Source organism: Trematomus bernacchii, unplaced genomic scaffold, assembly GCF_902827165.1.
Source record: "Trematomus bernacchii unplaced genomic scaffold, fTreBer1.1, whole genome shotgun sequence".
Lineage (NCBI taxonomy): Eukaryota > Metazoa > Chordata > Actinopteri > Perciformes > Nototheniidae > Trematomus > Trematomus bernacchii.
Window position 1 is genome coordinate 999,341 of NW_022987698.1, and position 27,775 is coordinate 1,027,115.

At 40.8% G+C, this 27,775-nt stretch overlaps 1 protein-coding gene across 1 annotated transcript in view; it reads left to right on the top strand.

Annotated features, from left to right (window-relative positions):
* Window positions 1-27,775, top strand: part of kaznb (kazrin, periplakin interacting protein b) — a 96,326-nt gene that overhangs the window by 37,420 nt on the left and 31,131 nt on the right. The window contains exon 3 of the mRNA XM_034139128.1: window positions 564-774. Coding sequence (XP_033995019.1) covers window positions 564-774 — 211 coding nt within the window. The remainder of the gene's footprint in view (window positions 1-563; window positions 775-27,775) is intronic.

Below are 27,775 nucleotides of genomic sequence, written 5' to 3' on the forward strand. Positions count from 1 at the left end.
ACACAACACTCTCTGTAGTTAGAGAGTTACTGGAAAGCCGCTCAGTCCAACTGCGTCCCCCCCTCTCCCCTGGTCCTCCAGCACATGGTACAATCCATTTAAAAGGCTGCATGTCATCTCAGTGTGTGCTGGGTCCTCTCTGAGAGCAGCTGCTCACAGCACATTCTCCTCTGCGGGAGCACTCACTTTCCCCTCCGCCCGCTGAGCTAAATCTCTCTTTCTCCTCTGTCTTTTTTCTCTCTCCCTCTGCTCTCTTTACGCTCTCTCTTCCTCTCTTTTCCCGCGCTCTATCTCTCACACACATGCGTTTCTGACAGTGTGGTGCTTGGCCACACAGACGTTATTCTTTGTGCTGTAACAGGTAGACATCATCTCTGTGCTGCTCAGTGGAGAACAGAAGAAGAGGGACTGGCGTTTTGGCTTTCCTTCTTTATATGTGCGAAGTTAACTGTACGAGAAGAAGCACAGGTGGAGGAGGAGAGGTGGATAAGAGGAGGAGGAAGCTTCACCCCCTCTGATGCTCCACTTGACATCATGCTGCTCTGTGTGGATTTGGTCCTCAGGGGAAAATTCTTAAAATGATGGAAGACAACAAACATCTGGCTCAGAGGATTGATGGGGCCATCCAGTCCGCCAGTCAGGAAGTGACCAACCTCCGCTCTGAGCTCTCCGCCACCAGCCGCAGACTGGCCGAACTGGGTGCCAGCAGCCCCCCCGCTTTAGAAAACCATCACCAGTACAACCACCACCACGATGACAGCCTCCATTACCGGGGTGAGTGTCACAGCATGTGCATGTATGTGAATGAATGTGAGTGAGTGTGTGTGCGCTCACACCTAATCCCCTGCCTCTCTGTGAGTGTGAGAACATGAACATGTGTGAGTGTTTGGAAATCAACAGTGGGAAGTATTTGAGGAATGTGCAGCAGGGAGACTAATATCATGTCAACCGTTCATCCGCTGACTTATTTCCCCCAAAAGTCCACAGCAGAATGACAGTGGAAAAGAGCCAGACTGAGTGTTGTTATTAGCCGGGAGGGGCTGGGGTTAGAGAGCGTGGGCCAGAGCCGGTCCAGGGTTGGTTTCCCAGGCTGCAGCTGGGCTCCTCTGGGGCTGCTCTCCCTCCAGCTCTGGCCCCCTCTCTGCTCTCCCCGAATCTGGCAAGAAGTCTAAAACTGAGCCTAAGGCAGAGGAACTGTATGCCAACATCTCTGATGGGCTGCCGACACCATGGCACTCAGCTGGGAAAGAGATGTGATGAATGTGGAATGAGCTTTAAACAGAAGTTTTCATGGGAATGTTGACGTTTTGGCTTCATATCCTGAAATGTCATACTTACATACTCTAATAGCACTGCTTTTACTCCTTTAAGTTATAACCTAAGTCTGCTAATAAATACTGTATTGTATTTATTTGTTGCAGACCTAATGACGGTTGCTTTTTTATAGTTATTGTATGTGTGCTTCAGCTTGGGCTAAACAATTGGGCTGTCTTTTGTATGAGAAATTCTGTTAAGCTTATTTATACAGCTGACATTTTGGTTTCGTTAATGATGGATTTTATTTTGTAATGATTGGAACAACTGTGAAGAGAAGTTCATCTAATTTTGTTTGCCTTTTACCCTTTTTCTGATCAAATCAATATATTGAGTAGAGACTAACGCTACCAACAGAATACACTGAGGGATGGGATGCAGATTTATCTTTTCTTTGGCTGCTTGAACATAAAGTTTGGCTTTCGGAAGTATAGAAGAGGCAACTGAATAAAAAAGACCTCACGTTGCTAGTCTTTGGCCTCCGGGTGTCTGTGCTCTGTATTTGACTCGGATACGTGATGCAGCCTGGAGGTTATTGAGATCGTACCCTGCCAGGCAGCTGGCTGTCACTGTCCATTAAATGCTTCCCTGTGTCGGGCATATGTAGTTTAGCAGCAGGTGACTCCTCATATCTGCTGCTGGCCCTAAAAGCTGATCTGTGTGAAATTAGGTTTTAGAGTGTTGTTGTGGTTGTTTTTATGCTACACCAAGCATGCGTGTGTGTGTATCCTGCGTTTCCTCAGTCTTGCTTTTTTCACATTCTCAAAATGTATAACATTAATGTGTCTTCAAGATGCAAATACAAATGAACTGCACTGATTTTACAATTAGTCATCTTAGGAATGCATTTTGCCGTTATGGGGAGTGAACGACACAGTGATCTTTGGGTTAATTCCATGTGTGTCTTTACGACTTTGTTATTGGGCATTCTTTCTCTATTGTGTCTTGCAGTCCCCCAAGTTTATGGGATTGAAAAACTATTCGATTTTACACCCCTTTAAGCACATGAAGAGTGGGGGCAGTTAATCAGGATGTGGTGTAAGGTCAGCAGCACACAGGGAACAAACCACAACAACAATAGCTGAAAGTTATTGGAGAGAAAAAGAATGTCGTTGTTGTTGCTGCTTTTTCTCTTGAGCCCTCATCAACAAAAGCAACCATCATGAGGGGTGCATTTTGTATGCAACAGGAAGTGTTCAATGTACATAATCAAGAATGGAGCAGGGCTGACTCTGCTGACTAGAGAATATACTTGTAATCCTCTAGGTACACACATAGTCCACAGACAAGGCATCCTGCAGCACAGTTGTGGTCTATGCTTTTTTTAAGTGAGTATATAACAAAACTCACAAGTAGTTTTTCTCTATCTGTTGGCCTGAGGAAGAAACCGCAGAATAATGGTTGTTGGGGTTGTGTTAGTAAGTAATATTGAGAAAATACTTGTTGAGTGATAGATTGATGTGTTTAAAGGGTTAATATATGCCCAAATATTAAACCGTTTATAAAGAGAGATGTAAACCTCAGGAGGATTAAGTAGACATATTACCAAGTAAACTATTAGGAATGTCCATCTGCATGCATTTGATTGGCCGATGCATTAGCCTTTATTTCACTTCAGCTATAGCAAAGCCAGGTTAATTGACGTGCTGGATGACAATGGGTCAACAGAGTGGTCCCATTCAGATGAGGGGTAGCCTTTTTACACCACAGGGCTAAACTTGGCCTTCAGTCTTTAGAGTTGGAATAACTCAGCTGCAGTGAGTTATCTGTCGTTTCCGTCCGGTTCGCTCTCTGCTCCGGCACTGTTAACATGCAGCCTGACATTCCCACATTCCTGAATGTCAGTGATGTCATACTTCCTGTTCCCAGAGGCCAGGCCAGCAGTCAGGTGATTGATTTAACCAAACACAGCCACTCAGCCCTCCGCCATCCTCCTCTCCGCCAAAGTCACACATAGCTCTCACCTCGCCTGCATATAAAGAGGGATGATCCGAGGAACCGCTTAGCTTAAGGATGTTTTCTTAAAGTTTAAGATGATTCTGAGAGATCTGTCGGCCGGGTTAGGCAGTGTGGTGTCAGATGAGCCAGCGTCAGCGTCCAGTGGCTTAGGGAGATGAAATGTTCTTTAGGTGTGCATCCCTCTCAAGGCGAGGCTGTTTGTTGGTCCAAACGTTGGCTCTGCCCTGTGCAGGATCAAAGCAGCCACCACAGACCTGTTTTGTTTAATATGCATGAACTGACTTCCTGCTAAATATATTATGTTGTGCCAAAATGTCAGGATTTTTGCAGTTTCCCTCTGGAGCTTCACTAACGTCTTTGTAAACACAACACTTCAGCCTGCTGTTCCCTTTGGCCTTCGGTCTGTAATCATGAGAAACAAGAGATTAAATCACCTTTATATACAGTCAATGCTCCTTTCTCTATACACTGCATCAGGATTTAACTTGCTTTTGTACATTTTGTGTAATATCTCAAAGCATATATCGTTTTACAAAAGGGTGTTTGTTTAATGTCTTCTTTTTCGAGTATATTAGAGTCAATGGAAAGCTGGCTGAACGACCTGCCTCTGTTTATTCAAGCCGTTGACAGTAATGTATTCATTGTCGGGGTGATGACACACCTCTTATTATTGGTCCTTCCTCTTAATCCATCACATTGATTTAAAGGCTGTGTTTAACGTTCCCAAACAACGCAGATGTTTCAGCATCGACTGCATTGCTGCCATATCTATTGTCCGTCTTGTGGTGGAAACATATCCAGCTTGCACTTAATTTGTCTCAGGGAACAGAGTCTGTATGCAAAAATGTTGTCCTCTAAAATCAATGTCTGCTTATGGAATATTACATTATTTATACTCACATACTCTTGGTCTGTCGGTGAGAAAGGGCTCATCACACACTCATGGGAATCCGCCAATACTAATCCATAAACCTTTCTAAAACACAAGCAGACGTTGGTGACTCATGCAGCTTGGGGAGTATGGATGACACAGTTTCACTTGTCCCTGAGCATCAGGGTCAGTCACAGTCAAGGTAAAACAAGGGGCTCAGGGCTAGGACCACAGCTTTACAAAGTGAAAGGAGTTATTTTGGATGTTCAGGATTATCTGAATACATTTAATCTTCGGAATAGACAATGTTTGGTGACTTGCATTCGGAGCGTTTCCTGGCCTTGAAAGGGGATGAAACAAAAGATGAGCACCTGTGTTTTAAAATATCTAGTTTACTGATAGAAAGCTAAAGGTACACAATATAAAACAAAGTAAGATTAAATACATCTCTTATGTGCGCGTGGAAGCTAAAGATTGTACTTTTTAGAGACCTAATGAAACACTCATAGTTGTGTGTGTGTTTGTTATTTATTTTATTTGTTACAGTTGTGTTTCTTGCTCGGCTTCCTCTCCATCGTGGCAGTGGCAGAGGTTCATTATTATTCTTGTATTCTGATAAACAAATGTAAACAATTAACACTGATAGGTCAGCCATTATGCTATTTTAAATTCATTTAGGAAACTCAGCGTTGCTATGGTATCAAGTGTTAGTGCTATTAAATATGAAGTGCTTTTTATGGTAATCAGGACTAAAAGTGCCTTGGATGTATCCTTATTATTTGCAAAAGACATGACTCTCTAAGCAGTATTGTTTGTTAAGTGTGACTAAAACAACATTTAAAACAGTTTAGGAAGTAAAATGCCCTCCAGTTGTGTCCTTATTTGTTTTTACATTGAAATAACCTTAAAGTAAACATTAAAATGAGAATTCAGATTGGTTTAAAAGTACTTCCTGCAACTCTGCAACCCTATTAAAGGTGCTATGGAGAGCATGGCAGTATATGTAATTCAGCAGAAGAGAGAGATACCACAGCTTAAGGCTTTGAGACATTCTCCAAATTGTACAGTATGCGAAAAAAACGTGTTGATTAAGAGTTCTCCTAAGAGAACTAGTGATTATCTTTTCTCAGTAGAGGAGAAGCTGCACGCTAATGCTCTTTGCTGCAGAGTAATTGTGGGTAAGAATCCTCTCCCCATCTGGCCTGAGTTTGTCAGAGGCCCCGAGTCTCTCATTACTTCATCGCGCACATGAGTAGGGCTGGGAACAGAGCGCCAAACTACTGGGGCAGAATCCCACCCACTCCAGCTCTTTCTCTTTCTCTCACTGTAACGCTCACAGGGGACCACCCGCCTTCCTGTCCGCTGTCCACATGCAGGGAAAGTATGCAATGTGCTCTAACCTTCCCCCTGTATCCATCACCACCCGAATACCTCTCCCCCTCCCCTCCTCATATTCCCTGCCTGGCCTCCCGCAGCCACGCCCTGTCTGTGGTCAATGCAGCATGAGAGGAACTGTGTCCAAACAATAGCAAGAGAGAGGCAGCCCCTCACTCCCCTAACACTTCACCCCTCTCTCTTCCTCTTCCACATTAGACTTCCTCATGTAAAGAACTAATCATGGCAGAGTTAGGACTCTCCAAAACCAGATGAGAATACCGGCACCAGGGGGGTGAGAGGGTTTAAAGAGGATTTAGAGGACTGTAGTGTTTCAAAAAGACAGAGGCAGTGGTCTCACAATGTGTCATTATCCTCTGAATTGCTGGTAAACGTTTGACCTAGAGTGCTCACTTTTAAATTAGAATAAACATAGACCAATACAAAACATTTAATGATTATCTTGAATAACTACATTAATAAGGCACGGAAACCTGACAAAAGTATGACAGCATATGCACTTGGATAGAAACTGCAACAGCAAAAAAAGGCTCAAGTTGAAACTAACCAAAAGAGATGTGACGGATGTAAACACTATAAGGAGAAAACAAATAAACAAACACATTGCTATTTGGCTTGTTTAAAGCAACATCCCATGTTTATTGCAGTGTTGGATTAAGTTTGTCTTCTGTATTTTCTTCCAATGTAAGCCTGAGTATTCCTACACTTAATGGCTGACCAGGGCTTAGAAATACTTACCGGCACATCGGCTCTCTTTGTTCTACAGTCGCTGGTAATGGCCTTAAATAATTAACAACTCTAGTTTTTTTGTTTTGCTTCAAAAGCAATGCAAACCCAGGTAATGAACTCACAGAGCAGTGCAGGTTGTCATCGGGAGCTGAAGCACTGTGGACTTTGACTCGTGAAAGGTTTTCCACTCCTGGACTTGGCTGCATACAGTAGGGAGCCGGCAGGACAGCTGTGCGGCACGTATCCACTTTCATGTCCATACAGGGGCAGAGGAAGCTGGCCTGTATTGTTCAAATCACTCTGAAATCTTTCCAAGTTTGTGGTTCACCAGGAGGGCACAGCAGAGTGCTTCTGATTTCATGTCACTGCATTCGTTAAGGGTCAGATTTGACAAGAGGACGGCTGACCCCTGTGTGTCTCAGCTCTATTAGCAGGGGTGACAGAAGCGCTGCCCTGGACGTCAGCTGCGGTGGCATTTCTTCAATTTGGGGGGCAAGTGGCCGCAGTGCCATCACTACCTCTGATGTAAAGTGCCACTTTCAGGGAGAATGAACCAGCAAAAAGGCAGGCAGGGGGACAGGCATTGGAGCAGAAACAGAAATGGAAGTTGTGAGGAAGACGCCAACTCTAAGACAGCGTACATCTCCAGCAGACATTCCTCTGCACTTCTAGTTGCCAGGCGAGTTTTATCTGAATGAAACTTTGCAGAGAAAGTCAGTGAAAGACGATTCAAGGAGAAGTGAGGAGTACTTTGGAAGTGACACTAAGCATTGAACTGCTTTCTGGTGTGACACTCTGCCTCTGAGATGATATTATCCCTATCAGTGAGACTGATATGTCTACGTATGCTAACTAGACTCATGAAAGAAAAAGTGCTCGTTTAACTGTTTCCTTCCCACTGGCTCAGACCAGCTTTGTTTCCCACAGGATTTCTGATGAAGACGCCGTTTTATATGGATTTCCTGTGTCTAGGTCATGGCTGAGGTTAAGAGCACATTATGAGACTGGCTGGGGAATAGAGAGAGGAATTGACTAATGAAGATTTTTCCCTTCAACTAGATATTTCCTTCATGTGGGCCTCTCTTTATAACTTGAATGCAGCAAAATACTCAGAATTCTTCATGGGAAATGGACTGTAGAAAATAAGAAATGTGGATATCTCCAGTGGGTATCTTGTATTTATCACCACCATATGTCAGAGTAGAAAATTCATGTTGTGTATTGGGTGAAGAATTGCTTCCTGGTTGTGTTTTATGGACTTACCGGGGAATGTTTCATCTACAACATGATGCATCTGGAAAGGATCAGACTGTAAGTCCAGGTCTGGGAAACGTGCAACGAGCAGCTCACTCCACAACAGTGTGTCAGATCTGGCGACATCTTGCATTTTGCTAGCATATTGCAGCAAACTGCCCCCAATGAGTACCCCTCCCTTTACAAGACTGTGGTTATTAACCGCATTTGCAAAACTGTGGTAACACTGTGGTATCTGTAAAGACCTTCGCCTCGCTCAGGGGGCAATCCTTATACTACTTTAGAAGCAGCAAGATTCAGCCTGCGGCTAAAAACTAAGGTAGCCTTCAGGTGACATCTTTAGAGCCAGGGTTTGGTTTGTATGTTCTGAACTACTGTAGAAACATGGCGGTGCATCGTTGCGGAATCCAAGAAAGAGGACTTCACTCTAGGCGGGTAATGAAATACAGCGTGTCTTAGTTTAAGGTGATTGCACACTAATGGAATAATAGTTAGAAATATTCCGTATTTTATTTCTGCTAATCAATCCCCTTCAATATATGTAAGATAATCTACAGTAGTACAAAACACATCATGCTTGGATTGATTTGTGTTGAGGTTTGATTAAAGTACTGAAGCCTGTCATTAGCTAATGAGAGCACAGGATATACTGTATGTTTCCTTTAATGACACTGGACTCATGACTGAAAGACATTCGCTGTACTGCGCTGAGACAAAAAATATGAGCTCTGACAGAGTGTTTAGTATAATTCTCCCAAGTGGGATATTTCAAGGCGACTGCCTGGGTGTTGTGGTGCCGCTTCGCAACAGGAGGTGCATATAATGATCAGACTTTAAAAACATGTTGTCCCAAGCCTCCACTATAAACATCTAACCCTTTCGTTTTCACCTTAAATCATCCAAATCCCTGTTGAGCCCCAACTCCAAACAATTGCATCTCTTAGAAGGGGGGGTTGAGACAGGGAGGGAGCCTTCACAACAGTCCCAGCTCATCCTATTAAAACGCCTCATTGCTTTAGCAGCGGAGACTTTTTATCGCTGTTGGTACATATTGTTGCCTTGGCTGCAGTGTAAATTCATTCCCAGAAGAGAACGGACTACACATGGAAGAAAATGAGTTTTGAGAAAGTGCAGAGCACCCCCTGTATCCAGAAGACGCAAAGCGTGACATTCCTGCAGTGCGGAGGATAAGCAGAACACGTTGCCACTGCTACGAATCATCTGGTTCACGCAGGCCTCACAAAAGACTGATGGGTTGAGGACATCCTGAACATCAGGACATTACTGTGTGCTTTTAAACACCCACACAAACCACAAATGGCAAATTGTTTGCATTGCACTGTAATGTTATCTCCTCTCAAATCATAGAAGTACTGTCTCTATCATTTTACTCTTAATATAAAACTGAAATCATTTGTCTAGATATACTGCAGGACTTGAGCTTGAACTTCAAGTGCTCTGCAGGCATCAATTTATTATTTTATAAACTCATGTTTGTGCATTTACTTACAAATGTATTTCCGACGAAATCAAATATTTGTTTTTTCAAGCTAAATGCAATAGATGTACTTGTTGCAGTTAGTATGATGAGCAAACTATTGCCTTTTTTGGGCTGTGACATATCCTTGACAATTAAGAGGGTCTTACTAAACAAGCCCTTTATATAGGTAATTTTTGTTTCATTGTAAGTCAACTGTAACAGTTTGCAACCAAACTAGTTGAATGGACCACAAAAACAATATTTAGTTGCTATACCCTTTATCTAAAGTAGCTGTTATGGTCCACTTTCCTTGTTCCTCTGCATATATCTTGGCTTTGTCTCCATGCTGCAGACAATCACAGATGTCTCTCCCTCTAACACACGTCACTGTTTACCTTCTGATGGCATTTCACTGAGCACCGCTGCTCCGGTTGTTTCCAATTACTCTGAAATGAATCAATTCAGTGTTTGAATGTATCATTAGGGAGCACATGGATTGAGATTACAAATGAGATTACATGCTGCTGACAAAGCACGCCATTAAAGTTCAAATAGAATAACATTTATCTGGCTCTGTCTGTCTGGACTAAAGCCACTTAATGGGAACCCATTATCGACCAAAACCAGAAAAAATATCCACAGTATAAGTATAACGCCTCGTTCAGAACGAGCACAGTTTGCTGTTACTATTAAAAACACATTTTTATCACCACATACAGTAAGGCCCACTTCTCAATCAATCTCCCATAAGATTAGACAATGGAGAAAAACACTAATGATGTGGGGCGTTTTCCTGCTCTTCCTTTTTCAGCTCAGAAAATTGTAAGGCTCTTAGCAATGCAATAGCAGCAAGCAAAATGCCTCATTCTCATTCAGAACAATTAACAAAAGCTGATTAAACTCTTGTACACTCTTTTAGTTATATAATTAATGTATCATATTCTCTTAGGTAAAATCGCATAACCAGTTATTACAAAACAGCTCAAAATTAAATGTTTATGTTTCTGTTGACGCATCATCATCATCATCATCATCATCATCATCATCTCCCCAGGCCCCCTGAAATGTTGACATGAAGCATGTAAGTGGGCTCCATCCCTGACTTATTTTTGGTCTGCAGCCTGTAGGCATTAGTGTTGAAAGCATGCCTCTCTGTTTTCTCCTGCTGAGGAGGTTCTGCACAAATATTTATCAGGTCGCCAATTACTGTACCCTGTGTGCTTAGGCATACACACACAAACGCGCTGTGGAGAAGGTTGTATATATGCATACCAGTACATTTGTTTTTTGTTTGCACGAAGTGTCTGAATACATCTATCTCATACCAAATGTGCTGCCAGACAGGGTGGTGTTTCTCAAAGCTTGTGTTTATTGTTAGAGGCATGTTTGTGCATTCCTGTTTTAGATGAGGCAATTCAAAAAAGTATCTTTATCACCAGGCCTCTTAAAGTTGCTCACAGCTAGCGAGCAGTGGGATCAATGTCCAGAGAGATTGCTTTTTTCTCCTAAAAACGTCTATTTTCAACCCCAATTTTCCACATAAATGGATCTGATTACCTTCCTCTTGTTAATCTCCAATATGCCACAGATTAACTACATTCTTTGTTCCCTTTTAAACAAATAAACCAAAAATAAACCTGCCTACCTATTTCAGCTGATGGAACTATAATTCCAAATTGACTCTAAATCTATGCATACTCTACTCACTGAAATTGCCATGGGCTATTTGATCAGAATTATGCAAATTGTAATGAAGAGAAAGAAACAATCAGCACTTTCTATTCTATTCAGCATTTCTCTGTAGCTTTACAGTATCTGCTTCCCATTATGACTAATAGGGTAAACCAAGAATATAGAAAACTGCGTTAATATTCCCAGCAGGCTACTGCTGACTTAGACTCATCATGTGTATCAACATTATTTCAGTTTCATGCATAGCAACAAGACAAATTAATCTGCATGGCTCCACACTGCAGTGATTCACTTTATTGACTGAATGGCATGTCATCCTAGTGAGTCACTCTCAAACATGATGTTATGATTAAAAAGTTCTATTCAATTCCATTCATTATTTTAAAGTACCTTTTTAATGGTTGTCATTGAAATGACATCAATATGCTTTTTGTTGTAGATAACACTTTTGTATTACCTTCCTTCTCACTATCACTGTTTCATATCTCAGGCCGAGAAAACATGTTTCACCCCCCACAACAACGTGACTTTATATTATTATGTGTGACAGTCCTGACTAAAACAGAGTCAGACAGTTTCATGAGTCATGTTTGGACACACCCAATGCTTGTACTTAAAATAGTTAAGTATTGGTTCTAACAGCATAGGCTGAGACATCTTGCTTTCTAGTTGTTAGTATTGGTTGAGCTCTGAATAATGCAAATCTTGCACTACCCATAATGCAACTTAAATGCCTGGTAAATAACCAGGCAGAGCAGGCATCTGTTCTGGAGCCACAGACCCTCAGAGGCCCCACAAACCCCAGCTTCATTCTGTATCAAGTTATTGGACAAAATATGTATTGATAAATGTTTTTATTAATGGACCACTGAAAAGCAGTAAATAGTTTTTCCTCCCTTTTTGAGAAGTTTATAGAGTGGTGTGGTTTCAACTTAATGGGCACGACAACTTTGAAGAAAACCTCGCCAATAGCACAGCTCATTTTTGCCTTTTGCCTTGTCACTAAGGGTATTTTAGACTTGACAGAGCCTCTAGAGAAGAAGAAGTTGTTTTCACAGGTTGTGTTGTACTCCCAGTGAGTACCCCAATTATCAACTTTCTTCTTTTCCCTCCCTTGTCATCTGGTTTAACTCTCTGCTATTGGCCCTCTCATAGTGAGGACGGCAGTTCAGACGACTGGACGTAGTGGATGGAATCTTCCGTTCTGGCCACCGCACAATGAGTTCCATTCAACATGGCCGCCGTCAGTTGAAGTGGTGTGGGTTTTTTTTTTGGAGGGGGGTTTCAAATTCAGGGGTTTCCCACAGACTCCACTCATTAACGATGGAAAGAGACTCAGCTCCTCTCTGTGTCCAGGAATGTGCTCCAAAACCTCCAGTATGCCTCTGTTCCATCACTGCAGCAAAAACCCCCTATTTTTAAATGATGTGCAGCAGAGACACTAATGAAAACAAAAGAAGTTAATTTCATGCTTTTACACAGTTGGACCATTACATTTATCTGCTGTGGAGGGATATAGCCGCCTGCCATACCTGTGAGTTTGACTGCTTCTAGTTTACCTGTGGGTCTAAGGGAGGCACTGCTGCTATGATACAGTTTTTCATTGCTATTGTGTGTCAGCAGAGGCAGGCTCTATTACTTTCCCTTTACGAGGTTAATGTGTGCCACAGGGCTGCAGAATATCCACTGATTTGTCAAAGAACTGGTCTGAATAAGAGGAGCTGGGTGTGTGTGTAATTTACTGTTCATCGTGAGGTCCTAAAGCAAAACCAAAGAACAGGTGAGCAGGGGCAAGGGGATACATATTGGAGATTATGAGAAAAGAGAGGAGAGGGGGAGTTTCAGACCTAGATCCTTTAATAGACCCTGTGTGCTGCTGAATTGATTTTTAAGGTCAGACCATAAAGCACCGTGCTTCAGCGTACTAACAGTGGCATCATTATGGTGTTATTAGTGAAGAGGGGAGGGACTGGGACAGGGGGAGGCTGGCAGGGATGTGGGAGTAATTTACAGGTATGTTAAAATCAAATGCTGTTCCAGAAAGAGACAAAGAGGTGGTGGTCAGACTTCTTCTGTTGCGCTGCTGTTAGCCAACTAGCTTCAGAGTGTAACAGTGTGAGTGCATTTTTATTTGTTACGCATGTTCATTTTCTGCTACATATGCTTTCTTTGCTCTACCCAAGAGAAACTAGTTCATTAAATAATTGCCATGCAGTAAAAAGTACAACTCTCTGAAGTAGAAGTTTAAAGTAGCAAAAAAGGGAATACTTAATGTACTTAGTTACTTTACTTTACATCACTAACCACCTGGTGTTAGAGATCCACACAGTTGTCAAAGGCTTACAATCCAAATCCAATTTTTTTACATTTTAATTTCCATTAATCAGTGTTTAAACAAACATGTTTTGTCAGCAGTGTTGTTAGACATCGTAGAATAATACAAATAATACATTATATACAGTAGTTTAAAACATACTACAACAGCAGGAGCTCAGTTTTGGAAGAAAAACCCTACAACAGCTGCCCTGTTCTTCTAATAAAAGGATGGGTTAAATGCAGAGACTAAATCACTGTATGAGCCTTGCTGGTACATTCGTGTGCTGATTCAAAGAGGGTTTGTTTTAAATCCTCCATTTCCACTCGTTTTCTGGTTAAGAGCATAAACAATACAGATAAACAACACCAGTACAGTCTGTCCCCGGCTCTCACCTAATGGTTACAATATGTCTTTATTAGTTTATTAGTTAGAATTCAAATCCATAAAAAGCCACACAAAAACTTAATTGTGTAGTCTCTCTCCACAGACTGTGTTTTGCTGCATGGACTCACTGGCTGCTCCATCTGGACTCAATTAAAGGTCCTAGCTAAACTGACCATTAATATCTTTTAATAGATACAACTTTTTCTTATTAACTGTGTTTTGACCTTTCAACAAGTTAACAGCGGCCCAGTAGGGGTTTAACTGGTTTCTACTCACACTGAGCCACCTTAATGAATAAATGAAAAGGTACCTGGAGCAGGAGAGCTGCACAGTAATTAGCTTTCACTTCATAGACCTATAGCAACGGTTAATGCTGATTACCAAATGGAAATGATCATAAGGTTGCTGTTGTGGAAGTGAAACTGATTTTTTGTTAAACTCTCCTGTTCCCTTAAGCGCCTGTAGTGGAATAATCTCTTTTTCTTTGCTTTTCCCAGCACCGCTACAGTCGTGGGGGAATTCCCACCCTCTCAGTGCTGCTGAGTCAAAATGTGCTCCGAAATGACTGCTCGTTTCAGAGAGGTTTATGGTTACAGGGTCTGTAGCGTGTTTTGCAAAAGGGAATGTGGAAATTTGAATGGTTCCAGATATGTCATCCATCTCACACGGACAAACTGTTTGGACAGCTTAAGCAGCACCATGCAGTACACACACCCTGCCTGTGACAACAGTTCAGCCCTTTGTACCCCAACATCAGTGTTTTGTTTGATTGTTCTGTGTGCCAACTGAAAGGGAAAATGTTGAGAGGCGGGCCTTTAGTCAGCGTCTGGGCATTTATGGGTGTCTCTGCATTGTTTTCATTATGCGTGTAGGGTATTTCCATCTTTCAACACACTCCTCTTTAAGATCTCTTGTCCCTGTGCTAACTATATCTAAACTGTAACCTGTGGCCAAACTCATTCATAAAAATTCACAGGCACAGATGCTACTGTATTCTCAAGGACTATATATTTTTTAGCAGAGAGAGAGAGAGAGAGAGACAAGGAAGTAGACGGATAAGGGCACACAGTGGACAACTGAGAAATCTAGAAAAAGAGATGATATGAAACAGAGAAGATGATTGGAAAGTAAAGACTTTTAGACTGTCAACAGACCGGGGAAGGGATGTGAAGAGCAGCAGAGCCCTGTGAGAGGCAGGTAATGAGTGTGTGGTAATACACCTCCAGACCGTAATTGGTTTGAATGAGCAGGCTGGAGAGGCTCTTCCATCAGGCGGTGGATGAGCAGACTGTCAGGTGACAAGCCGTAGAGGAGTGGACTAATTGGTTTTCTCCTCCAGACACGACTCCTGTCTTTCCTCATGTAGCTGACAGAAACATTGGCAACGTGGTTGACAGGGTGGGCTGCTGCAGACCCCAACCCTCACTGTTTAGATCTGCTTGTTTAGAAAATGCGCTTACATTCATAAACTAGGCTTAAATTAGCTATATGTATGCCAAGATATTGCCTATTTGTCTTATTATGACAGATTTCAATATTATCTAGAAAAAGATACATTTTCTTTTGGCATCATTGACATGTGCTTGCTGCTGAAAATGTTGATTTCATACATTAATGAGATTTTGAAAGTAGATGACATGGCAGCTAAAGTTGGAGGAGGGAAAGAAGTTGAACTGTGAATTTAAGTGAAAGCAAAACGTCCTCCATATTATGTTGTTTGTCCATCCCCTCTAGAAGAAAACATTGAAGTGTTTTTTGTTATCCTTACTGGATCTCTTTCATAATGTGAAAACATAATGATTATGCTTTTGCTTGATTAAAGCACGAAGATATCTTAGGTTTAGGAAAGGTTAGAGTTGAAATAAATAAGTAAAGTAAGGGAAAATAAACTTTAAAAGATGTCTATAAATGTTTAAGGGGTGTACTTTGGCTGAAAAACTGATAGTGTCGTTCTTCAAAGTTTCTTTTGAAGTGAATGTGCTGAAGAGAGTTGCAAAGTCAGTCGGAGTGAGGACGATGAACTGAGCTGGAAGATTCAGGTGAAGTGAAAGCCATGAAAGAAATAAGTGCCAGCCCAAGTGTGTAAACCAGAAGAAGGTGTCAGTTGCAGTGTCAGCAGAAGTGTAAGCTCTGACAGCAGCTGGAGTCAATTGTGCATGAACAGTGGAAGTTGTAAGCTATAGATTTTATATTTGTTGTTGAGGGGAAGGCACTGAAAGGTGTCCGATAAAAGAAAGAGCTGAAATGCCAGGAAAATAATATCATTTTAAAAAGGAAGTCGGAGGGTTCCCAGAAAATTACATTTCCATAATATTAAAAATAAAGATATAATTACAACACCACATTAATTTGTATATGCGAAATCTGCCTATACTGTTAAAACATAGGCATATCTGTCACATTGTTTACTGTATTTCTGCACACATTCGGCTGATTTATCTGATTTCTGCACTTGTTCAGAGCTGGTTAAGTACTCTCAGGGGAGACAGCCTATTGACCTCATTTGATTTCTCTGACAGGGTGTGAGGTACTGAAGTGGCTGTTAAATTACACACTGTGACTGAAAGAGTGGCTCCTTTTCATGTCAAATGTGCTCTTGCTATTAGAGGAAGTGGAGACATTGTTGCTGCATGTTCAAAGTGGATCCTTTAATACTGCTGATATCAAAGGATTACACCAAGATTGTTTCGGGCCTTACATATGTCTCTGTGTCACTGTCTCATATTAGCTTTCTAATACACTCTTCTTTAGCGTGTCTGATTACACAGCTGGAGGGTGAAGGTCCCGGCTTAAGAATGACTGTAAGCCAGCAGTGAAATTGTGTCTTTGGCCTGCACAGGAATGTCCCATCTGCCATACTTGGATTGATGGTAAAGCGGGGTCTTCGGGGTTGGTAGAACCAGCAGGGGGTTGGCAAGGACATCACAGGGTGGTACAGGGTAAGCTTTATTGTTGATAAGGTGGGGGATGGGAATAATGGGAGGGACGTGGATTGATCCCCATGGAAATCTGTGTCCCAATCCGTCTTCTGGAATCCTGCGATCAGTACACTGATGCAGTGTCTAAACGAGAACATGCAAATCAGGAAGGAAATATATGGATTTTTTCCTTTGTGTTGAGGGCTGAGAAGATGTTGCGTCCCAGCTGTATACCATGGGAACTGCATGGACCTGAGACTAATGGAGGTACAGCAGCAATGCATTACTTTGCACATACCAGGCTCAGAGATGCACCAGCTGCTATGTGGTGTCATGGAGCTGCAGTGAAGTAACTTTTGATTCATGGGGTTGTGTTTCAACTTGTAATGAGCTACGATTGAATATGGACATACATATAATCAGTGGCGGCCGGTGGTCTTTTTTTTTGGTGGGGCTCTTGACGTACCGTAAGTGACCTACCCGGGGGGTCCGGGGGGTTTTCCCCCGGAAACTTTTTTCGAGAAATGACCCCTTAAATGATGACTTCTGGTGATGTTAGAGGGGGGGGGGAAAGGAGAAATCGAGGCTTAAAAATATGAGAAGACTGATCAATACCTCCATAATCTTCAGTGTGGAAAATATTATTTATCAACCTGAACATCTACTACTTTACCAGGAATTTGTGTTCTCAGAACTGGTCTGTTTTTTTTCTTTCTTAAAACTGTTCATGTTTTATGAACCAACACCTTCACCAAGTAGCTTTACAGTGAACTGCATGTGAGATATAAATTAATAGCATCTTTTCAGTAGCATTAATTATAAATATTTAAGTGGTTCAATACAAGTCACTACAGCATTTCAAACTGAACTGTGAATAAATGCAATTTAAAAAAAAATAACCACAGCACAAAATGTCATAAATTGTGTTTTTTCTTTGTTTCTCTGAGGATTATTTACAAACAGGCTTATTTACATATAGCAATAACTCAGAAATGAAAAAGCTACATCGTCTAACACGAACAACCACTTAGCATAATGATAATATATGTGTTATGTACAATGTAACTGGCAAGGCTAGAGCAAGAAAGAACATAAAGTTTGCAAAAGGTTTAAATAACTTCAAGTATCTGTCTTCAGATTACGTGGAGGTTTTAGTCCGATGGGAAGCAGATTTTAAGCGACACCGAAGATAAACCAAAAATGTGGTGGAGCTGCAAACCGTGTAGTGTTGCTGGGACAGAACAGGAGCTATAACCGTTGGAAAATACATCACAGACAATGCAACAAACGTGGAGACAGAACAATCACTTCTGTGATAAATGCCCACTTATTAATAAACTTCTAACAACCATGGGAAACCTCCTCTCTACATATAAAGTGATATCCAAGCATGGGAAACAAAAGACAGCATTTACCTGTTTGCATCCAGCTAGCCAAGCCTTTCTTGTGTACCAGCTACTTGTGAAGCCTCGTGTATAAATGTTGTCTTTTTCACGAGATTGCTGCGATATATTCAAATCGGGTTGGTCCGGTGCAAGGTCTTTAAGCAACAATTTATCTGCCAAACTTCTCCTTTCGAAAGGATTGGAGATTAGCTCTTGAACAGAATTAGCCGGGGACCGAGGTCCGGAGACTCCACCTGCACACGAAGCCATCCTCATCAACTACTGCGTCAACCGGATACGAGTCACTGTCCAAACTACTCACAGACTGCACTGGGCGCTGACATTGGCGCCCGGTGACCGTCATCTTTGACGACGCTGATTGGCTGAAATTATATTTTCGCGGCATAGTTTACACGTTACAGATAGCAACAGTCAGCTGCTGGTGGCTGCTGCTGCACTGGTTGAAGGCTCCTCTCTTAGCGCCCAGACGAGAGAAGGTGCATGGGCAAGGCCAGGCAGGAAACATGTGACTTATCAGTAACTTTAGACATCGTAACACAATTTTAAACGAGATTTTATTGTAGATTATACATTTTACTGATACCAATTATATAATATTTACCTTGTTCATTAAAAATAAAAATAAAAACATATATATTTTTTTAAACATATTTTTTTTTTTTTATTTTAATTTTAATTATTATTATTTTTATTTTTTTTCAATATGGGAAGAGGTGGGGCGGCGCCCCTAGCGCCCCTATGGACCGGCCGCCACTGCATATAATTTAACCTTGTGACTAGCAATACTGTATGTGGCCATTGGATATTGAGGCCAAGGGGCAATGCCTGTGTGTCTGTTCGTGCTTGGATGAATGCACACAATTGGGTAATATGTTTCGATTGAATATGTTTGTCTCACAGGGGTGCGCAGACACATTGTGAAACAGGAAGTGAATGAATGAATCCCTCCCTGAATATGTCTTGTTTAAGTTGATCCCACAACTTCTTCATGTTTCAATCCAGCAATTAGCTGAACTTAATCTATGAAGTATTTTATTCTGTCAGCTCTGTTGCCCTGTTATAATGACCTTTCCAAACCTGTTTCAATACTATTTCTTTATGCGTTCGGTGGCAATGCCATTTCCTGACATTTTTAAGCACTAAATTAGCCTGTTTAGCTCGAGTCCTGCTGATCTAACAGCCGCCAGCTGCTCTGACATTTCTTGGCCAGCATCAGGTACGAAGATGAAGAATGGTTAAATTAAGAAAGGCCAGCCACCCACTGCCATCGTTATTTCAGAGCACTTAGGTGTTTGAGAGACTCGCTGGAGGAGATTAAGCAGAGCTAGTTTTATGTATTTTAAATTACTTTTTCAAATTATCTGTAAATGTGGCTTTGTATGTATTTTGCCCCTTTTTAATTCTGTTATTTCTATTGTATAAGCAAATCAGTTATACAATCGACATGACCTATAACTAGAGGCAATCTAGATATAGAGGCAGTTTCCCAGGGAATATTGTTTAGCTGAGATCATAACACATATTAGCTAATGTTTAATGTGATTAGTATATTAGACCCTAAAGAAAAGTCACACATATAACATATATGGCATCGACTGTGTGAAATAGCTCCTTTGCTCTTTTCTTTTTAAGGTAATGTATTTGTTTGGCCTGTGTTTCAGCCAAGAATGCCCACCTACGCTTTAAAACCCTGCTTCTATTAATTCCATATATACAGTATGTATTCTATAAATATTCTATACATTCAAATAAAACTGGATAATATGATAGCCAGCCTGCTATGAATCAATCTCAATCTTTATTTATTTATATAGCACATTTAAAACAACCTTCAGTTGACCAAAGTGCTGTACAGGCAATAACTACAATATAAAATAACACAATGGGAGTACAATAATAAAACAATAATTCAAAACATGATAAAAAGCACAATAACTAGAAACATCTAAAAACACATACAAATGTAAAAATGTAATGTTCAACTAGTATTAAACATCAGTATTATGAAAACATTCTTCGTTCAAAACAACTGATGCAGAGGCACACAAATGCAATAGCAATTCAGCACTGAGAAAGCACAACATGTCACTGCATACATTATGAAAATGTCTTATTAAAATGCTGTAAAATGTATTTTAAAAGAGTCTGTGATCATGGTGGGCATGTTTTCAGAGCTTAGAATGCATGTGTAGTTTAATGAGCGTTGTTTGTGATGACCGTGATGTTTCTGAACCATATACAGCATAAAGACTTTTGACTTTAATTCCTCACATCAATCGTTTTGCTGTATTATTCAGAGGCTCTACTTTCTCTGGCCTGCTAACATTTTCTTCAGAGAAAGGATTAAAGTTTAAGCCAAAGGTTGCCTGTACGACTGTTACCAAGCAACCCTGCTAGGACTGCATGCCAAGGAGTAACAATGGATGTCGGGGTCTCTCCAAGTTGCTTGTTTTGAAGTTGCCAGTAGCTTTCAGTCAATCCAAGAGAAAAAACGTAAGTATTTGGGTTCTAGGATAGTGTTTACGTCCAAGTGTGATCCGTTAAATTACAATGAGTAAGACAGCATCTGATATCAATTTGACAACCTTAATCACCTACCGTTTGAGGTTATACTGCAGATACTGAAACTATACATACATCGGAAGAATGGCAACTTTTTTATAATCAATTACTCGCTCAGTTGTTAAATCAAGAAAATATACCATACATTCACTGGCTCCTGTTTCTTAAACGTGGCGATTTAGTTATTTTCTCTCTATTCTGTCACTTTTTAACTGGTGTCAATTTAAACATTGACATATTTGATTGGTGCAGTGACCTATCGATGTAAGAAAACAATGACTATCTCTTGCATATTGATAAAGGTCTTCCAAACAAACTACCATTTAATTTATCTTGGGCTCTCAATAGGTGATTTGAAACTAATTAAAGTTGTTCTGCAGACCGGCTTCAGGTTCCAACAGCAAATACACAGTATTTACAGAGTTTACACAGAGTTTGCTTTCACATACGCAGCTCCGTCCACCTGGAACAATTTGCAGTCAGGGCCGTAGCTCTGATTGAGGAAACTGACAACATGTCCTTAGATTTGTCTCTGGTATTGCGCGGGGGTTTAATGGCTTGAGAACAAGGTCACATTACAGAAATACTCATAAATTGTTGGATTGATAAGGCAGTCATTTGAATGGTCTTCAATCCAAACCATATGTTTGTTTCTTTGTGTGGGAGGAGGGCTCATGTTTCTCAATATGTCTTTCTGAGCATAAATTAAAGTCAGAATTAAATATGGGTATCTTGAATCGTTATGAAACAGAATACATATTTAAGAATGTATAAGATTTATGGGAAAAACTCCAAGACAGAACTCACATCCTTTAAACAGAGATACATATAACTCGTGAGGAGACAGGGCAGAACTGAGCCATACAATTACATTTCATATTTCCAGTTAAATATAGGTTTCCCTATTTCCTTTGTGAACTTCAGACACATTTTCCTGTCTGTGAATTCTAAAGTAATCTTCTTCTGCACACAAAAGTAAGCTTACGTTCCTCTAGACAACTCTCACAGAGTAACTTCAATGGTAAATTGTTCTCCGGTGTGCAAACAGTAGCTTCCAATAGCTCTTCAAAGAGAAAAAAAATCGGTTATTGTATGAGGTCGGCCAGATGCTCAGGAGTGTCTTGGGAGGCCTTCCTATAGAAATATGGTGCAAATAGGAAACAAAATGGCGCCTCAAGACTCTGAGCTGACTATTCGTTATTAACCAAACAACGCTGTGGAGGAAGAGGGAACCGATGAAGGTCTCCAGTCACTCCAACTCTGTCCCTGGGGAGTGCACTGCCTCAGGGACACACAGGAACTTGTTGTTTCAATGTTTTTGATTTGGAAACGATGCCATGCTGATGCCCTGCAGTGGCCGTATTGATGAATTCTTGGTATCATAATGAATTGTGGAAGACAGAGTGTTCTAGTCTAGTCTTAAAAAAAACATTCACCTAATTTCTGTTCTCAGTGTTTAAGTGACTTCATTGCTCTCAGTGGCTGTCCTGCAGGGCGCTGGCAGTTTGCATCTCAGAGCGTCTTATTACTGCAGCTACTCTCGTGGGAAGTGGCCCCAGCGGATCGAAGCAATGGTGATCAGTGACGCAGAACAACTGGAGGGAGGAGGTGGCGGAGGAGGAACATTAAAGAGAGAGGAAGAAACTGTGACAGAGAGCGAGAATAACTATCACTGCAGGAGCTACAGCACAGAGGCAGGAAGGGAATCTTAATAATCATGAGGAAAGAAAATCCTAAGAGAGTAGGAGCGAGATGAGTTGAGGGATTTGGGGGCTGTAAAACTTCCAGAAGAGGCTGATTGGTGAAGGAGGATGGGGAAAGAGAGGGCAGTGGGGAACACGATAGGCTGTTGGGCCCTCTGCACAATTGCACTGTTGGCGGCGACATAAAGAAAAGCTGGGTGGATAAATAGTGTACACACTGACAGACGGAGAAAAAGTGCCTGTGTCCCTCTCAGCAGTTTCAACTTCTATAACTAATGAGATGAAATTAATCACTCAGTGGACCACAAAGCCAGTTGGCTATTGTCTGCACTTGTGATGTACAGCATCCCACAGAAGGTCAGCTTCCTCGACAGGTGGACGAGATTGTTGGACTGTTGCCTACTTATCATGCTTCATATCAGTATTTCATTACAGCCTGAAGCAGGATTGTAGGGAAATAAACATAATCTGTAAACTAGCATGAACCTGGGAAAGACATCAGGGTTTTTAACAAAACACCAAAACAACTCTTTCACAGCATAATGTCTACATCCTACAGATGTTGAATTATTAAGTTTGTAGTGATTTTATCCCTCCAAAAATGATTTATCTGGTTTTTGAACAGAAATCTTCAACACCAGGTTGCATCAGACTGTACTGACAGCTGCAGGGGAAGTTGTGCAGTCTTCCACTGAGACATATTTTCATCAGACAAGACCACTTTAAACTTGGACATAAAACATACACATTAAATTACTTCAATCTTCCTCAAATGTATATCTCACATGACCTTTACTGGGTCTTGCTTTCATCCGAACGTCTCGCTGCTATCAGTGAAAGTTAGCTTCAGGCCGGCCTTTCTCACTAATGAGATTTCGGTTTCCACAGTTTTATAGACTAAATTATATTGGCTTACATAAAAGAGTATTTACCGATTTATAAAAAAAGAAATAAGACTGCATAAAATAATATTTAACATGTACTTCTTTAATAACGCTGAATTAAAGGGTTGAATGTTTAATGATAAAGAAAGAAGTAATAAAGAGAATCAGGCCACTTATATTATATTATGATTATTATGATCCTTGATATTACAAAAATAAATTGGTTGCGAAAAAACCTCATAAAACCTAAAGAGAGACGACTGAACATGATCATTAATATTATTGTTTTAACTATGTTAAACCTACTGGGAGTGGCATTAGTGGTAGCAATACTGTAACTACCCATAACACCCTTTACATCTGCTGATAACATTTAAAATGTGTGTTAACATCACATAAAACAAAACAGTAGCTTGTTACATTTTTGCTAATTATTGCTTAATATCTATATTGGAAAAAATAACCGTGTATCAATCATTAACAATTTGGTATGTAATGCATGTGTCATGCCGGCACATGACCTACACAGACGCCTATAGGAAGCGTAGATGAACTGTACAGTATTCTAAATAAACTAACATATAATTTATTATTACAACAAACACTTCTAACAAGCCAGCCATGCCCAGACCTTCTGTACTGGCTTCAATCACACCCGGCAGAAAAGGTGACTTGACTTCCCAGGTGTTACACCGTTTCCCTTGACCTGCCTTGGTCGGCCATATGGCAGCATCTTAACGAAGAAGAGTAGATCAGAGAGTCACAGAACATTACCATTTCACAATTTGTTCCACAAAGTAGCTGCCGTTAAATTAACAAGCCATAATTGCATAAAAGCAGGACATCTTCCATATTGAATTGCTCTAAAATGAAAGGGTGATGTTAGGAGAGAAAACAAGTTCTTTCAACAAACTCAACGACCCTGAATAGAGGTCACCATTAAATCAAAACCAATGTTAGTGCTGGAGCTGCAGGTATGAAAATCTTCAGTAATTGGTAGATGTGTGAAGTGCTAAGAAGAGTGTGTTATGTGTATGTATGACATGGGCATGAAGCACTGTGGTTAAGTTTGTAAAACCTAGCTGAGATGCTAATTAGCTGATCCTCCACTGCCATCCCAGTAATTACAGTCTTGTGTAGGCTGTAGCATTGACAGAGAGAAGAGGGTGATTAGATTTAAAAGGTGGCTGCTGTGCTTCACAGGAACTCATCTCTGTGCTGCTCTCTGATGCGGTAGGAGAGGAGTAAGTGGTCAACTCTCTTCTCGAAAATTGGCCCGTGCTGAGGCATTATTCATTCTGAGCGTCGCATACTGCTGAGCGAAAAGCTGATTCAGGTTCTTATAGAACTGTAAGGTATTGCAAGCGATGACCTTCAAGACTTTAGTGTCTATTGTAACACTAGCTGTGAGTTGGCGTGGATTGCTTACTGGGTCATTTTTCATTTGCTGAATCCTTCACCATTACTCTAAAACTCGCCACCACTATGGGTAATTCATCACCTCACCAGTGGGATGTAATCCTGTGTGTTATATATTTCTTCCTCCAAGGATAACAAAATGACTCTACTATTTGTATTTCTCACCCTCAAACGTCCCTTCTCTATGAAAGCTTATTACGTAATTCAGATGTTGTAATATGAGCAGTAACCGGAGGGATCTCAAGGTTCAAGGTTCAAGGTTCTTTATTGTCAAACTGACATAGCTACAGAGTAATTATGTTGTTGAAAATCTTATGTCACAGGCTTCTCCAACAATGCAACATAATAACAATACAGATAGCAAGAGCAATACAAAAAGAAAAATAGTTATAAAATAAAGTTATAAAATAAGTGAGCATGTGGAATAGTGCAGTACGAGTCTATATACAAGTTATTGGAATGATATATATTAGATATTAGATACATATTACTGAGTAGCAGATGAATGTTTTGAAGTTGTTTCAGCAGTTCAATTGTTTAACAGTCTCACTGCCCGCGGGAAGCAACTGTCTCCGAATCTTCTTGTCTTTGCCAGGATGCTGCGGTAACGTCTGCCAGACGGCAACAGAAAGAACAGTTTGTGGCTGGGGTGATGGGGGTGATGATCTTCTCCTGCAATGATCTTTTATAGTGTTTCTCAAACCTCCTCTTTAACCGAGCAGGTCCAATTTACTGCAGTGTCAAACTGACTGCTAACAACAGGATTGTATTTAACAAGCCCCCAAAGGCGTCATGACACACTGACGCACTTGTTAAATCAAGCTATGTATTTTCTCCATGCATTGTTTATCCTGGGTATACAGTGTGTTGCTGTTGATTACCTTTATGCTGTTAAGTCCTTTACACTCAGGACATGTTGTCAGGCCACCTTCGCTATTCTAAATAAGAAGTTGAGATTTAATCATATTATGTTTAGTTTTTGTTTGGAAAGATAAAAAGGGCACATGTGTGTACCTGCTACATGTGTGTTGCAACAGTGTGCAGAGAGTTTACTGCTATGTACAGCCATTTTAAGGCCCCCAAGAGGGCAATAAATCAAGTTTTTCTCTACTAGAAGAGCATTCTAGAGGGCACGTATCCCTTAAATCCTAAATCCACACGTGGCTAAGAATATCTATATTAAATAATATGTTTAAAATCCAGCATTAATTGCACTGTGGATAACAATATAACATGGATGTTTAATTGCAATGTTTGCTACCGTTTACTTCCAAGCTTGGAAACAACATCGGGATTGTTTATTTTTTAGCAAAGATTTAGCACTAGAAAGCTAACTACAGTAGGATGCTACACACTAAGGCTCATCTAAATGTAAATAATCACAATATACATAGATTAATCTTGTATTGTCCTTCTCCTCTCTCATTATTTACCTGAGAGGTTTAACAATAAGATCAAACTGTAAAATATCTGCAGAATTTGTTTATTAACTGAACTTTTCCACCTTCTCTCTCTCAGTATTGTTGTAGCTTAACTTTCTCCTCCCGTCATGACCAACTATTTGGAGGTCAACCTATTTAGGGTCAGCGTTTAATTAAGTTGAACTATGGCAAATATGTGGACAGCAATGGCTCCTGCAGCTGCATAAAGAAGCACAGACGCTCTCTCTACATGGGAAATATTTGACATTGCTCGGCATAATGTCGAATTTGCACTTACGGTGTGAGAGACCTGTTCAGCTAAATTCCAGCCTTTACCTACGAGTGAAACACTTGGGTCACCTCAGTGTGAGTTAAATCCCTATAAACACTTATTGATTCCCATGGCAGTCAAGGTACTTAAAATAACGATAACACGTTGCTGACCGCAGGGGATGTGCAAGATTTCTTCAGTGCCACTTGAGAAAACACTTGGGTTTTGAGATCGGGTAGATTAGATGAAATTGCTTGAAAGTGCTGCTGTGTGTGTTTTTTCATTAACTTTTGTACAAACTTGTTCATTACTTTTGTAGTTACCTCGTGCTTTATACTTAATTACATGTTTGGTTGTAATCAAGGATAACCTACATTGAAATAAAGCCAAGATTCTCCTCAGGGAAAATCATGTATAATTATCTGAATCAGACATTTATGTATTCCTCACCCCTGCTGCTATAATGATTCAAGCTGAGGAGTTCTAATGCCAACAAAAACATCTAAATGATTTTTTTAAATACATTTTAAAGGAGTTTACCTTATTAAATAATCAGTAAACAGGAACATTGTGTCACATTTGATTAAATTGCAGACCTGCCAGGAAAATGTGTTCATCATAAATGACTTATTTCATACCTCTCAACCTAATTGTGTGCTGGCCAGTTTGAGAAGTGTTACAGCATGAGAACAAATGTTGACTAATAGCTCAAGACTTTGTTGTCGGGTCCAAGACAGCAGAAGAGCACTTGTGGGGTTTTTACATATGTTGCTTGACGCCAGAAGCACAGCATGGTTTTGTGTTCTCTCTGCTTTTCTCCTGCAATTAGCAAGTGTAACAGACAGTAGTGGCAACTCTACCAAGCAAGTGCTATTTATAACAAAAGCAAGATGTCAAACCACAATAGCATTCTTTAAAATAAATAAATCATATACCATTTTTTTATTTGACTTTCATTTTTCCTCCCACAGAGATATAGCTGCTTGTTAAGCTATGCTACATTTAGCAGTTGTACAATTGCAGATGATATTACATTCTATTTGAAGACGTGGTACGCTGGTAGAGCTGACGGTGCGGCTTCCTGTGTGAGTGAGTCCCGTCCTTCAATCAGTACAGCTGGCTTCTCTGGGCCCAGTGAACATGGTAGTCTTTGTTCTATTATTCACACCTTTACCCAGCTTCTCCCATGGTCAGCACTTCTAACTATGCCTCAAATACTATAGCTAGCTGTTATACTATAGCAGCCCCAACAGAAAATCATTTGCTCTATGTTTTGCACCCACCACTAACTCCAAGGGCAGCGTTACTGTGTTTTATTATTCGGCTTGATGAATAGTGAAGGTTTCCCCTGGAGAAAGGGCTCATCTCTTCCACTGGAGCCCTTTAATCTTTCATTTTAGGGATGTTTTTTCAAGCTGTTTCTTTTTTCTCGCAAACTCTTCTTTACCTCATAAAACAACATTTTAATCCACCTTTTGTTTGTGAAGACCGGAGTGAAAAATATGGGCTAGTTTAGAAAGCATAGATCAATCTTTTCAACTATTGCGGCCAAGCCTCCCCCTCTAGCCATCTTTTAGTACAAGGGAGATGATGCCCTGTATCGGCCCTCGGTCCCAGCCCTGCTCTCCAGAGAGAAGAGGGTCTTGCTTGGATCTTGCCGAGGCAGATGGGACGGGCGTGGCAGGACTGGCATGTGTGAAAAGACTGTTAATCAATTCCCATGCCCATAAGGGGATAGAGGTCAGCAGAACGTCTCACATTTTCCAAATGCCCCCGCACACTCTGACAATATTAAA